Source organism: Alligator sinensis, unplaced genomic scaffold, assembly GCF_000455745.1.
Source record: "Alligator sinensis unplaced genomic scaffold, ASM45574v1 scaffold336_1, whole genome shotgun sequence".
NCBI classification, from domain to species: Eukaryota; Metazoa; Chordata; order Crocodylia; family Alligatoridae; genus Alligator; species Alligator sinensis.
The window spans coordinates 344,247-356,412 of NW_005842917.1; the positions used below are offsets into that span (position 1 = coordinate 344,247).

Below are 12,166 nucleotides of genomic sequence, written 5' to 3' on the forward strand. Positions count from 1 at the left end.
AGAGGACTTGTGGAAATGGATGGGTGGAAGGATGGAGTGGGCACATGGGGGGGTAGATGGAGGGGTGGCTAGAAGGGTTGCATGGGAAAGCATGGATGGATGAGGCAGGAGGAGATGGCTGGAGGGGTGGACAGACAGATGGAAGGGCTGCATTTGGATGGATAGACAGATGGAAGAAGCTTGAGGGGATGGATGGATGTGGGGTGGGAGGAAAGGAGGCAGCATGTGGGGATGGATGGATGGATGAACAGAAGGGAATGTGTGGATAGATGAGTTGTGTGGGGATGGATGGAGGGATGAAGGGGGCATGTGAGGACAGAGAAAGGGGCCTTATGGAAAGAAGTCCAAGAGGCTTGTCGGCTTGCCTCAAGGCAGAGCAGGATGGGGAAGCCCAGAGACAACCTGTTTGTGGCCAAAGCCGAGATGAAAACACTGTATTTTTGGCCAAGGGACAAGCACTGAGCCCTGGCTTCTGCTTGGGTCTGGCCGCTGCCCTTCTCTTGGGACAAGGTGTGTTTTGAGGAGGGGGGGTGGGGAGGGGTGGCCTGGCTGCACAATCAGCAAGGCAGGAGGGACTTTCTCCCCATCTTTTTTTCCCTTTCTTGTAGATGGAAAGAAGGTGTGTGGGGAGGTGGATGGCAAAGTGGGTGGGTGGACAGATAGATGGATGGAGGGGCACGTGGGGATGGCCAGGAACTGATCGGACGGGTGGGTGGCTGACTAGATGTGGTTGGATGGCCAGATGGGGATGGTTTGACTGGTCCTGGTGCCCCTCTGTAGTGTGACATCAAGCTGGATCTGCACCAGCAGGCCCAAAGCTCCTGCTAGAAGAGGTGGTAAATCTCATCTCTGGTGCCTGCCTTTGGGGTCAGCCTAGGAGCCTGGACGCCCGGGTTCTCTCCCTACCCTGGGAGGGGAGGGGGAGCATAGAAATCACCCTGTAAGCCAGACACCCCTGCCCCCAACCTTGGCTTGTCTGCAGTGTTTCACAGGACTGGGAACCAACCTAGGGTTGGCTCACAGCACCCCATGGTGGCCTGCAATGGTAGCATCAGCACTGGCTACGAGCATGCTATGGCCCAGATGTCTGGGTTCTGTCCTAGCTTGGGGAGAGGGGGGAGGCTGGTGGATCAGACTGGGGAGTGGGGAGAAATGGGAGTCCAGAGGCCTGGGTTCTCTCTCAGCTCTGAGAGGGGAGTGAGGTCTGGTGAGCTACAGCAGGGGCCTGGGGGCCCGCACACCTGGGTTCTCTCCTTTTCCTTGCAACCTGTAATGGGTATTTCCTCTGTCCCATGTTTCCCACCCCCTACCCACCTCGCAATGGGTGGAATGGGAAACCAGCCTTGTAACAGGACCAGCCTTGCAACACCTGGATGGGAGCCCTGGTTTGCAAGAACTCAACCTGCAATGGTAGGAGCTCCTACACCCCCTGCCTCCACCACCCAGGCCACGCTGTGGTTCAGGCCATACCAAAAGTTTTCCCCAATATGTGGTACAACCCAGGCAATGCTGCACGCATATGTCCCCTGCTCCTTATTGTGTGATACAGCCCGCACCATACCCCATACCCCTGGCACATGGTACAACCTAGGCTGTGCTCCACCCCATACCCCCCCCCCCCGCAAAGATGGTATCACCCAAGCCACTGTTTTTTCCCCCCAAATTTGATGATGACCCAGGCCACCCTCCCCACTATGATTCTGTGGTACAACCCAGGCCACCTTCTACCCCGCCATGTTGACGTGGTCTGACCCAGGCCACCCTCTCCCACCACTACGATGTGAGACAGCCCAGGCCACCCTCTCCCCTCCACAATTCTGTGGTATGACCCAAGGCATCCTCTCCCTCCCCACAACTGCACGGTATAACTTGGGCTATCCTCACCCCCCACAACAATAACTACAGTTAAATGGTATGACCTAGGTCACCTGCCCCCCTATGATTTTGTGGCATGACCCAAACCATTCTCACCCCACTAGGGTTACATGGTATGACCAAGCTACCCTCTCTCCCCACAAATACGTGGCACAACCCAAGCCACGCTACTTCTGCCCCACTCCCCCACCACGTGGTACAGTTCACGCCATGCTATACACTACAGTTGATGTAGCATCATAGGCCAGGCCCCCTCCTAGGGCCACAGCCCTGCTCCTGCCACACCCAAGGGGCCACACCCCCGTCTCACCTCTCCCGCAGACCACGCAGGCCCAGAGGACACAAGGGAGGGAGGCAGGTATTGGGGAAAGGGGTGGGGCATCTGGAGGGGGTGTGACTTCACTGAAGCCTTGTCCCTTGTGGGGATGTCTCCCTAGCAGGGCTCTGTACCCCCTGGTGGGCACTGGCTGGAGTGGGTGCCGGGGGCTTCATCGTCCTGGTCATCATCGTGGCCCTGTCTGTGTGTCTGTGCCGGGCTAAGAGGAGAGGTGAGGCCCAGGCGCGGGCACCAGGCTTCTCTGGGAGGAGGTTGGGAGCTGGGGGGTGAGAGCAGGGGGCCTGGCAGCTTGGACACTGGGCTCTCTGGAAGCAGGGTGAGGGCTGGGGGCTTGGAGCAGGGGACGCTGGGAGCCTGGGCACCTGGGCTCTCTCCCCACTCTGGAGGGGACTCGGGGGAGCTGGAATTCATGCCGCTTGGTTTCTTTTGCAGTAAGGAAGCTGGCAGCCCTGAAGGTAAGTGAGGCTGAAGGTTGGGATAGGGGCAGGGGCAGGGGGCTGCAGGTTGGGAGTGAGGGGCACCGTTAACCCCTTGCTGGACCCCCCTCCCCCTCCAGGGCGGCGCCAGAGAGGAGCAGCCTGACGTCCATTATGCCTCCCTCCAGAACCTGGGATCTGCCTCGGCCAAGGATGCAGGGCCCGAGCCCCCCCAGCCTCACAACCATGACTATGCCACTGTGGCTGAGCTGCGGCGGGGGCAGGAAGAGGCTGGGGGGAGAGAGGCAGGGGTGGAGGCTGGGCCATGTCCAGGGACAGGGGAAAGGGAAGAGGAAAGAGAAGAGGGGGACCCCCCAGAAGAGGTGAGCCAGGGCTGTGATGGCAGTGGGGAGCTGGAGGGTGCTGGGCAGCGAGGGGAGCCCTGAGGCTGGCCTGAGAACCCCAGTGTCTGGGCTCCCAGCCCCCCACTAGTGGTCAGCTCCCAGCCCTCTCCTCCCGGAGAGCCCAGGCATCCAGGCTCCCATCCCCCTCGGCACTCACCCCCCCAGTCGCCACCCCGCTCCCAGAGAATTCAGGTGTCCAGGCTCTCAGCCCCCCAGTCCCCTCTGGAGAGCCCAGGCATCTGGGCTCCCAGCCCCACCTCTCTCAGAGAGCCCAGGCATCCAGGATTCTTGGTGGGAAAAGCTGGGGTCCTGGGTTGTGGCTGGGTGCCCTGGTCCTGGCCCTGGGTGGTCGAGGTGGTGGTGGGGGCTTTTCTGCCCACTGTAATATACCAATCAGAAGCTGTAATAAAAGGTTGCTATGGAAGCTGTTGTGTTTCTGTGGTGCCAGTTGGGACCCCATCTAGAGCCAGCCGTAGCTCCTGTCCCTGTTATACGCAGCCCTTCTCTCGCCCTGGTCTCTAATGCCCCATTTCATCACTTTACCTCCCTCTTAGCATCAGCACAAGTGAGGAACCCAGGCATCTGGGTTGGCAGGAGGCTTGATCAGAGTCTTATTTCCCCCCACTACTGGAAACTCACCTTATTCTCCACCTCTCCCCTTCCCTGCTGGTCTTTTATACATGCCCTGCTGTCCCTATCTCACCAATCAGGGGCAGAAAGGGTATGGCCAGGGCAAGGACAATCATCAGTGATCACCCAATTGCCAATAATCAGTAGTCAATAAGCCATAAGCCAGAGGGATCCAATAACCAATCATTAATGAGTAATTAAGGGCATGACTATGCCACTGTGGCTGAGCTGTGGCGGGGGCAGGAAGAGGCTGGGGGGAGAGAGGCAGGGGTGGAGGCTGGGCCATGTCCAGGGACAGGGGAAAGGGAAGAGGAAAGAGAAGAGGGGGACCCCCCAGAAGAGGTGAGCCAGGGCTGTGATGGCAGTGGGGAGCTGGAGGGTGTCACTAATCAATACCAATGAATCAATGATCAATTGGTGGATTTTGATCAGTTCTCAATCAATGGCCAACAAGTGGGAGTCAATGAGAGTAGCTGGTAGCGTATAAGAAGCAGATAATAGGCACTGTAAAGGTAATGAGATTAATTGATCAATAATTTATAACTAATAATAAATAATCAATATCCAAACCATCATAAATAACCTATGAGGAGACAGTGGCCAGTAGTCCCTAGACAATAATCATTAACCAATAACCAGTCATCAGTAACCCATGAGGAAACTAGCCAGTAAACACTGACCAATAATCAATAGCCAATCATCAGTCCTCAATAACCAGTGAGGAGGCAGTGGCCAGTGACCCCAAGCCAATAATCAATAACCAATAAGGAAACAGTAGCCACTAATCTCTAGCCAGTAATCAGTAATTAATCAACAGTCATCAATTGCCAGCGAGGAAATTGTAGCCACTAATCATTATGCAATAATCAATAGCGAATCACAGGTCATGAATAGCTAATGATGAAATGGTAGCCAGTAATCATTAACTAATAATCAATAGCCAGTCACTGGTCATCAATGGCCAATGAGGAAATGTAGCCAGTAACCCCTAGCCAATAACCAATGACTCCATTGCCAGTTATCAATAACCAATGAGGAGACAATGGTCAGCAACCTCAAGCCAATAATCAAAGACCCCACCACCAGCCACCAACAGCCAATAAGGAAACAGCAGCCAACAATCACTAGCCAGTAATCAAGAGGTAATCACTAGTCTTCAGTAGCCAGTGAGGAAACAGTAGCCAGGAAGCCCCAGCCAATAATCAATATCTCAGTTGCCAGTCATCAATAACCAATGAAGAGACAGTGGCCAGTAACCGCTAGACAATAATCAATAACCCAATCACCAGTCACCAGTAGCCAATGAAGACACAGTAGCCAGTAGCTATCAATCACTAACCAACAATCAATAGGCAATTTCCAGTCACGAATAACTAACGAAGAAATTGTAGCCAGTAATCACTAACCAATAATCAATATCATCAGTCATTAGTAGCCAATGAGGAAACAGTAGCTAATAATCAAGCCAATAATTACTATTCAGTAGCTGATGGAGCCGTTTGGAAAATTAAATGAAAATGTATTCATTCTGATGTTTCCACGTCAATTTCATCCCAAATATGGGAATATTCAAATGTTTCCTCCCTGGAGATGGAAATTTGGGAGAAAAATGGATCAGGAAACAGAAAAAAAAAAATCCTCTTGAATAATCATTAGGATCTGGCCCATGATTGGCTGGGACTGTTGTCATCAGACACATAACAAGACTCCTTCCTACTATCAGCCAATGAAGAGGAGAGAGGAAGACGGGTCTTTTTCGGGGAGGGGGCGTGTGATGGGTGAAGAAATATGGTAATGGTGGATGGTGAGGAGACCAGGTTTCCACCAGGGAGAAGATGTTCCTTCTGTTTCTACTGGCCGGCAGGACGGACATCGGCAGTCAGGCAGGAGGTGCTCTGGAGGTGGGGGACACGCCATTGCCCTTGTCTGGCCGCCATGTTGTATCAGGTCCTGTCTCCCCTCTGGGGCCCTGTGTTGCCTCTTCCTGCACTTCCAGGGGCTTCGTTGGCTCCACCCACTCCTGCTCCCTCCCCAATCCTAATCCCCCTTCCACCCAGGCTCTGCCCATCCCTCCCCCCTCCCCTCCCCATGGCTCCTGTTTTCATTCTGCCCCCTCCCCCGCCCCGGCCACTCCCACTCACAACAGCCCCCACCCACAATTTCCTGTGGCAAGCAGCGCATGTTGTATGCTAGCAAATATGAGCGGCAATGAGATCAGCCTGCTCCCACCCCCGTTCTCTGGTTCTGGGGCAACACCGTCCTGCCCGCAGGGTGTAAGAAGGCACCCATGGCTTATTGCCCCCCCAATGGAGCAGGGAGTATCTTGCCCCATAAACACCCTGAGGGCACCAGTGTTTTCAAGGATTGATGGTTGCTCCCTGGTCCAGCCTGTCCCCAGTCGTTCCAAGGGGTGCATGGTAGGTGGGGAATTATGGTAATTTCCTAAAGGCTGTGGCACCTTTAAGGGATTGCGGCCCAGTATGGGAGGGGGAAGGGGGTCAAGGGTCCAGATGAAGTCTGGGCTAATGCCAAGTGGGGGCGGGAGAGTCCTGACCTATTCCAGAATGCCCTGGGGGGCATTGACATGGGGCAGGGGGGAGGCAGTGGGGATGGGAGAGTCTGGGGGCCTGCACTCCCGACCTGCAGCCCCCAGCCTCCCTCAGCCCTGCCGGTGCCCCTCACTCCCAACCTCCTGCCCCTCCAGCCCTGCTGGTGCTCTTCACCCCCAACCCACAGCCCCATGTCCCCCCAGCCTTGCCAGTGTGCCCTCGCTCCTGTTGTGGGAGAAAACTCCCTGGTGTTCATTGTCTAGCTGGCTTAGAGACCAGACAATGCGGGTGAAGGGGTAACTGCAGTTTATTTATTCAAGTAAAGACCATAAAACAGCAAAGAGGTAAAATGGCCCCGACTTAAGGGTGAGGCTGTCTTTTATACATTTTCTAACAAGGAAAACTACAAGGTTATTGAATATGCAATACTTATGGTCATCATCTCCTTACATGGTGCATTACAAATCTCAGTACTTTTCCAAAAGAAAAAAGTTAGTGTTATCTTACACATTCCAATCTGTTTTCCTGTACTCCGCTGTACCATCTTCTTCCCTCTGGGCCCCCCTTATCTTATCTCACTCCTAGCTGCAGCTGGTACTCAGTACACAGACTTAATTTCTGCTTTTTTCTAACAAAATGGTTAAGGCACTTGACATAAGAAAATGGTTGGCTTAGCTATCATTCTGTCTTGTGGTCAGCAACATTGCTAGGCCACAGGTCATGCCTTGTGTTTAGCTACAAAGCTAATACTATTTAATAATTTAAATTATTGTTAACTTAACAGTATACTACAGAAAACTATTTTATTTCAGGGTAAAAACAAACTTGCCCATCACAATCCCCCCTTTGTTCCAAACTTTTAAAAGTTTTGGAACACACTTTTAAGTATTCATGCTCTTGTGGAGTTAGGCCTTGATGATTGTTGCTGGGTATTTGTATGAGCTGACCATATATTTTTACTTGTCTTTGTATCATCTGTTGCCCCAAAGAACACAAACACTGAAAACAGCATAACAGACAGACTATAGTTATAACTATTCTAATTATACTTAGCACAAAAGGTCTAAGCCATCCCATAAGGGAAGGGAACCAACCAGTAAACCAGTTAAGAGATGCATCTTTGGGGATTTTAGCTACATTTTCGGCATTTTGGATATGTACAGCTGCATCATCGAGGTGGTTTTGAACTATGGTAAAAGAGCTGTTAACCCATACACAACATTCTGGTCCGATGACTGTGCAAGCACCTCCCTGGGCAGCTAGGAGGAAATTAAGAGTTACGCGATTCTGAATTAACATTTGTCGGAGTTCTTTTTGAGTGTTAGCTAAAGCTGCGACAGCTTTTGAAAGTTTTTGGTGGCCTACCCTGTATTCGTGGGCCATTATTTTAATTACAGCTTGGAGACGCAAGGTGTATCGTCCAAGACAGGAAGCACCTACTCCAGGGAGTATAGCGGCTAGGGAGTACCCAATAAGTTTTCCTGTGGTAAGTGGTTCTTTGAAATTACCTTCTAGCATATCTCGGCTTTTCGACAAATCCCTCTTGTTTCGCCACCTGCCCCATGGAAGGTGTGTGGCGAAGGACGTAGAGGGTCTTAGCAGTGCCGGATAGCAGATACCTTTTCCTTTGGCGGGGATTTTATAGTAGGCGTAAGAGCCAAAGACCCAATATTGCCCCTCTAATGCAGTGAGGCCTGAATACTTGCGGGGTAGATGGCTACCATTTCCTAATCCTAGCACTCCTCGTCCACCTTTTGATTTAAAGGAAGGATTTGTAGTTCCATTGAAAAAGCACTGTCCCCGGGAGGTATCATGATACGAACAATACTACAGGGCATTCTTTAAATCGGGGATAGGTTTGCATTCAGGATTAATGCCATTGGTTAAGTCTTCCTTGCTGTAAAAGTCATTGTAAGAGCTGCAAAAGGTAGGAGTTTGTGTATGATTATTACGCCAATCTCCTCCAGTAGAATCAGTATAATAATGACGACATGTGCTAGTACCTAAGTTTAAACAGGAACTTCTAGAACAGTTTACGTGGAAGCACCACTCTCCAACTACTGGTATAACTAAGTAGTACTCTTGTTTATTCGGTTCCCAAGTTTTGTTAGGGAGATTGGGGTCACTAGATGGATTTAGGAGTGATTCTACTAGTCCCAAGGGGGTAGGAATCATAGGGATCCCTCCTCGAGCGTGGAGAGGGAGATGGCTACATGCCCAGCAGTTACTATGGTTTTCTGCTGAACTACAGCAATGTGAGGGAGGATACCAGCGGGCAATGTTGACTTTTCTGTCTATTTCAGAGAGTTTGATTGAATTGCTTATCCAGACAGGAAAACTGCGGGTGCCAGGATTAGCACATTTGCAACAATTGGTAGCTATAGTTGACCCTGTAAAAGACTTATTTCTCCAGTAAACAGAAAGATTAGAAATAACATAGTTATAAAAGCCATATTATAACAGAAATCAGCACAAACAGTATAAACAACCCTGCAGCTCTGGTGATTACTCTGTAGAAGCAAAGGATAGCCGAGGCCTCAGAGAGAGATGCTTTAGATAAGAGGAAGACGGCTGTAAAGTTGTCTTGAAGACACAAAACAGATAGCCCATAGGCGGGAAAAGCTAGTTTGGGAAACTCTTTGTCTTGAATCTATAAAAGATTAATTGCCTTTTGCTGTAAGGCAGAGAGCCAGGGGAAATTTTCTCTTTAACTGTCTCTCCCTTTAGCTATTGAAATAAAGTTTCTACCTGACCTGATCCCAGATTCTACAGCATGTTTTTTCCACGACAGTTTTTTTTAGGACAGGTAACGGTTTTGAAGTGTTTGGTTTTGAAGGTGTCTAAAGGACACTGCACTTAAAACTCGTTTTTTTTCTTTTTGGGTTTGGTAGTATCTCAAAAGGGTGACAGTTCATTGGCAAACTTTGGTCAGTTTGAGTTTTTTGTCTGAAAGTGGACTACTAATCCAAGAACCATTTGATGTTTCGTCTGCTTCTGGTCTACCCTTGTCACGGTCAGGTAGACAGGCGGTGCTCCCGCGAAGTCCGCAGTCGTCTCCTTCTGGCTTCCCCTTTTCCAGGTCGGGGAAGCTCGCGTTGGAGCCGATCCTGAGCTCTGGTGAAACTTCTGTCTTCTTTGTACGAGTATAATGAATTCAGTTGTCTTTTTCTGCTACCTTTACGGTGGTGTGGGAAGTGAGGAGGATTTGATAAGGTTTTTTCCACCTTGGTTCAAGAGGAGACTGTTTTCAAGTTTTTATATACACCCAGTTTTTAGGCTGGACGTGATGTGCTGGAACATCGGCAGGTAAGAGTTGGCTTAAAACAGCATATCTATGGAGAGATTTTAACTGAAACTGTAGAGATAAAATATAAGAGGTGAGTCCTTTATTGCCTAAAAGAGAGGAGGTGTGAGCCGGTAATAAGGGGGAATGTTGGGGAACAGGGTATCCAAACAGTAGCTTGTAAGGGCTGAGCTTTAGTTTTCTCCTGGGGTGAAGAGCTAGTGGGAGAGCCTTAGTCTATTTTAACCTGCGTTTAGCACATAGCTTTTTAATTTTTGTTTCAGGGTTTGATTCATTCTCTCTACTTGTCCTGAGCTTTCTGGGTGCCAAGGGGTATGGAATTTCCATTCTATTCCTAAGAAGCTGGTCAGAGTTTTGTTTATGTCAGCAGTAAAATGTGATCCTTGATTGCTTTCAATGACACGTGGTGGACCAAACCTGGGTATAATTTTGCTAAGGAGCACTTTTAATACTTGTTGCGCTGTAGCTTTTCTGGTGGGGAAGGCTTTTACCCACCCCGTGAGTTGGTTAACAGTTACTAGGAGGTTTTTGTACCCATTGTCTTTAGGCATATTAGCAAAGTCTACTTGTAGTTTTTTAAAGGGAGTGTAAGTCTAAGGGCAGGCTCCGGAGGGTCTTGATCTTTTCTCTTTGATATTAAACCTTTTGCATATATTGCAGTGTTCTAAAAGCTTCTTTTGTTTCTTGGTAGACTCCGGGTGCGTAGAACAGTCTATTAGTGATTGCAGCAAGTTTTTCACAACCTAAATGCTTGCTTTGATGGAGTTGTTGTAGATAAGGTTTAAGGGCTGCTTTAGGTAACACTATCTTTCTCTATCTTTCTGTCCTTTTTTGTTTTTTAGCTACTTTATTTCACAAAAGATCAGGTACAGAAAGCAAAAAACCATCAAACTCACTAGAGAGAAACTATTCCAGGACATTCAGAACTTCACACCGTGACAAACACTTTTGCAGTAACACATATCATGCCTAACATGCCATATAGCTCTTGAGAAACGAGCAGTTTTACTCTTCTCTGTCTTATAGTACACGTGCAAAAACTTTCGGCATTTTAGCCTAAGAATAAAAAACCAATGCAGCCTGGTTCACCGTCACTAGGTAGAGGTAATAGAGTAGCCGGATTCAGGGTATTGCATCTTTTTATGACTAGGTTTGTGGCTATTAAAAGTGTGGTTTCATATTTGTTCATTCTCTGATGAGAAAAATGTTGAGTGTTTTATTTGGAGGAGGAGGAGGGCTACTGCGTTTATTGTTGCAGCTGCTGTCACTGAACGAAGGCAGCTTACTCCCCCCTTTGCCACTGGATTTAACTGTGCAGAGAAGTAAGCTACGGGCGGCTTTATGATTTTAAAAGACTGGTTTTTCCTTTTGTTTTTCTTTTTTTCTTTTTTCTTCCCTTTCTTCCCTTCCATTAAAGTAGCAATGGCTAAGTTTTCTGCCATGGATTTACCTTCAACACCTTTAGTGTCATGTTGTAGTTTCTTTCTAATATCTTCGCTAGCCTGACTTATGAACACAAGTCTTAACACAGGCAAAGTGGCAGGTGACTCGGGATCTATGTTTTCATACTGGCGTATGGCTTTACAGAGTCTTTCAAAGTAGTCTAAGGGAGTTCTTCTGGACTCTGAACAGTAGATGTTATTTTAGACCAGTTTGTAGTTTTATCCCCTGCTTTTCTAAGTTCTTTTAAGATATTTTCTTTTAATATTCGTATTGAATTCTTCCCCCTTCTTCATTTAAATTTTAGTCTGGATCTTGCCTGGGTATGCCATTGGGCAGGGGGTAGTTTTGCTGATGCTGATCGGCTAAAATTTGATCGGCATGGCGTAGCACTTGGGTTTTCTCGTCTGAGGTTAAAAGGCTTTTGAGAAGCTGCATGATGTCTGACCAGGAGGGGTTATGAGTCATGAAGATGGTTTTGAAGTGCCTCAGAACTACTTCGGGATCATCTCTGAGCCTGGGGGTATTTTCTTGCCAATTTAAGAGGTCGGTGGTGGAGAACGGAGTGTGTGTCCAGTGACTGACAACTTCTTCACCCTCGCCAGGCACAGGGTATTTTCTTAGGGGAGCCAGAAGATTAGGGGCAGTTACCCGCTGTCGGAGGCGATTTGCTATGGGAGTGGTACTGGAAACCGGAGAGGGATCTCCCGATTCATCTCCGGATCCAGGACTCCGGGTTTCCGGGGGAGGCAGCCGAGATGGTGCCTCTCCAAGATCCCCCAGTCCCTCGTCAGGTGGTTCTTGTTCAGTGTCCCGAAACTGTGGGTTATGGGGCCTAGGCATGGGTCTATAATCATCCTCTGAATATGAGGGTGGTGCAGATGCTCTGGGACATCGAAGGGGAGCTAACAAATTTAGGGGAGGTACAGGAGTTGGGGTGACTGATGAGAACTTAGACCGCTTACTGGTAATATTGCCCCACAAATACCAATAATCCATTTGACCGGGGCGGAGGTCCTCCAAGATTTTTCGCAAGGCAGTTAAACGATTTGAGTCAAATGATCCATTTTCTGGCCATTGTCTTCCCAAATCTAACTGAGACGTATAAGACGTCCAGTTAGTCAAACAGAGTTCTGCCATACGAGACTTGGATAGTCCTGCCCGTCCCTCCAAGTGTTTTCAATTCCTAATCATATAATCAAGGGGTGAAT

General features: G+C 49.2%; 1 protein-coding gene and 1 long non-coding RNA gene across 3 annotated transcripts in view; one reads left to right on the top strand and one right to left on the bottom strand.

Moving 5' to 3' along the window:
* LST1 (leukocyte specific transcript 1) overlaps nucleotides 1-3,448 on the top strand; it is a 4,102-nt gene extending 654 nt beyond the window's left edge. The window contains exons 2-5 of one of the 2 annotated variants that reach the window (XM_014525943.2): nucleotides 1,342-1,410; nucleotides 2,313-2,423; nucleotides 2,645-2,667; nucleotides 2,769-3,448. In XM_014525943.2, coding sequence (XP_014381429.1) covers nucleotides 1,374-1,410; nucleotides 2,313-2,423; nucleotides 2,645-2,667; nucleotides 2,769-3,074 — 477 coding nt within the window. In that variant the 5' untranslated portion in view covers nucleotides 1,342-1,373 and the 3' untranslated portion in view covers nucleotides 3,075-3,448. The remainder of the gene's footprint in view (nucleotides 1-1,341; nucleotides 1,411-2,312; nucleotides 2,424-2,644; nucleotides 2,668-2,768) is intronic. The other variant, XM_014525944.2, reaches the window with a different exon arrangement.
* Nucleotides 3,449-6,502: 3,054 nt separating this feature from the next.
* Nucleotides 6,503-12,166, bottom strand: part of LOC102375651 — a 6,871-nt gene continuing 1,207 nt past the window's right edge. Inside the window, exon 2 of the long non-coding RNA XR_325206.3 lies at nucleotides 6,503-9,560. This is a non-coding gene — a long non-coding RNA (uncharacterized LOC102375651). The remainder of the gene's footprint in view (nucleotides 9,561-12,166) is intronic.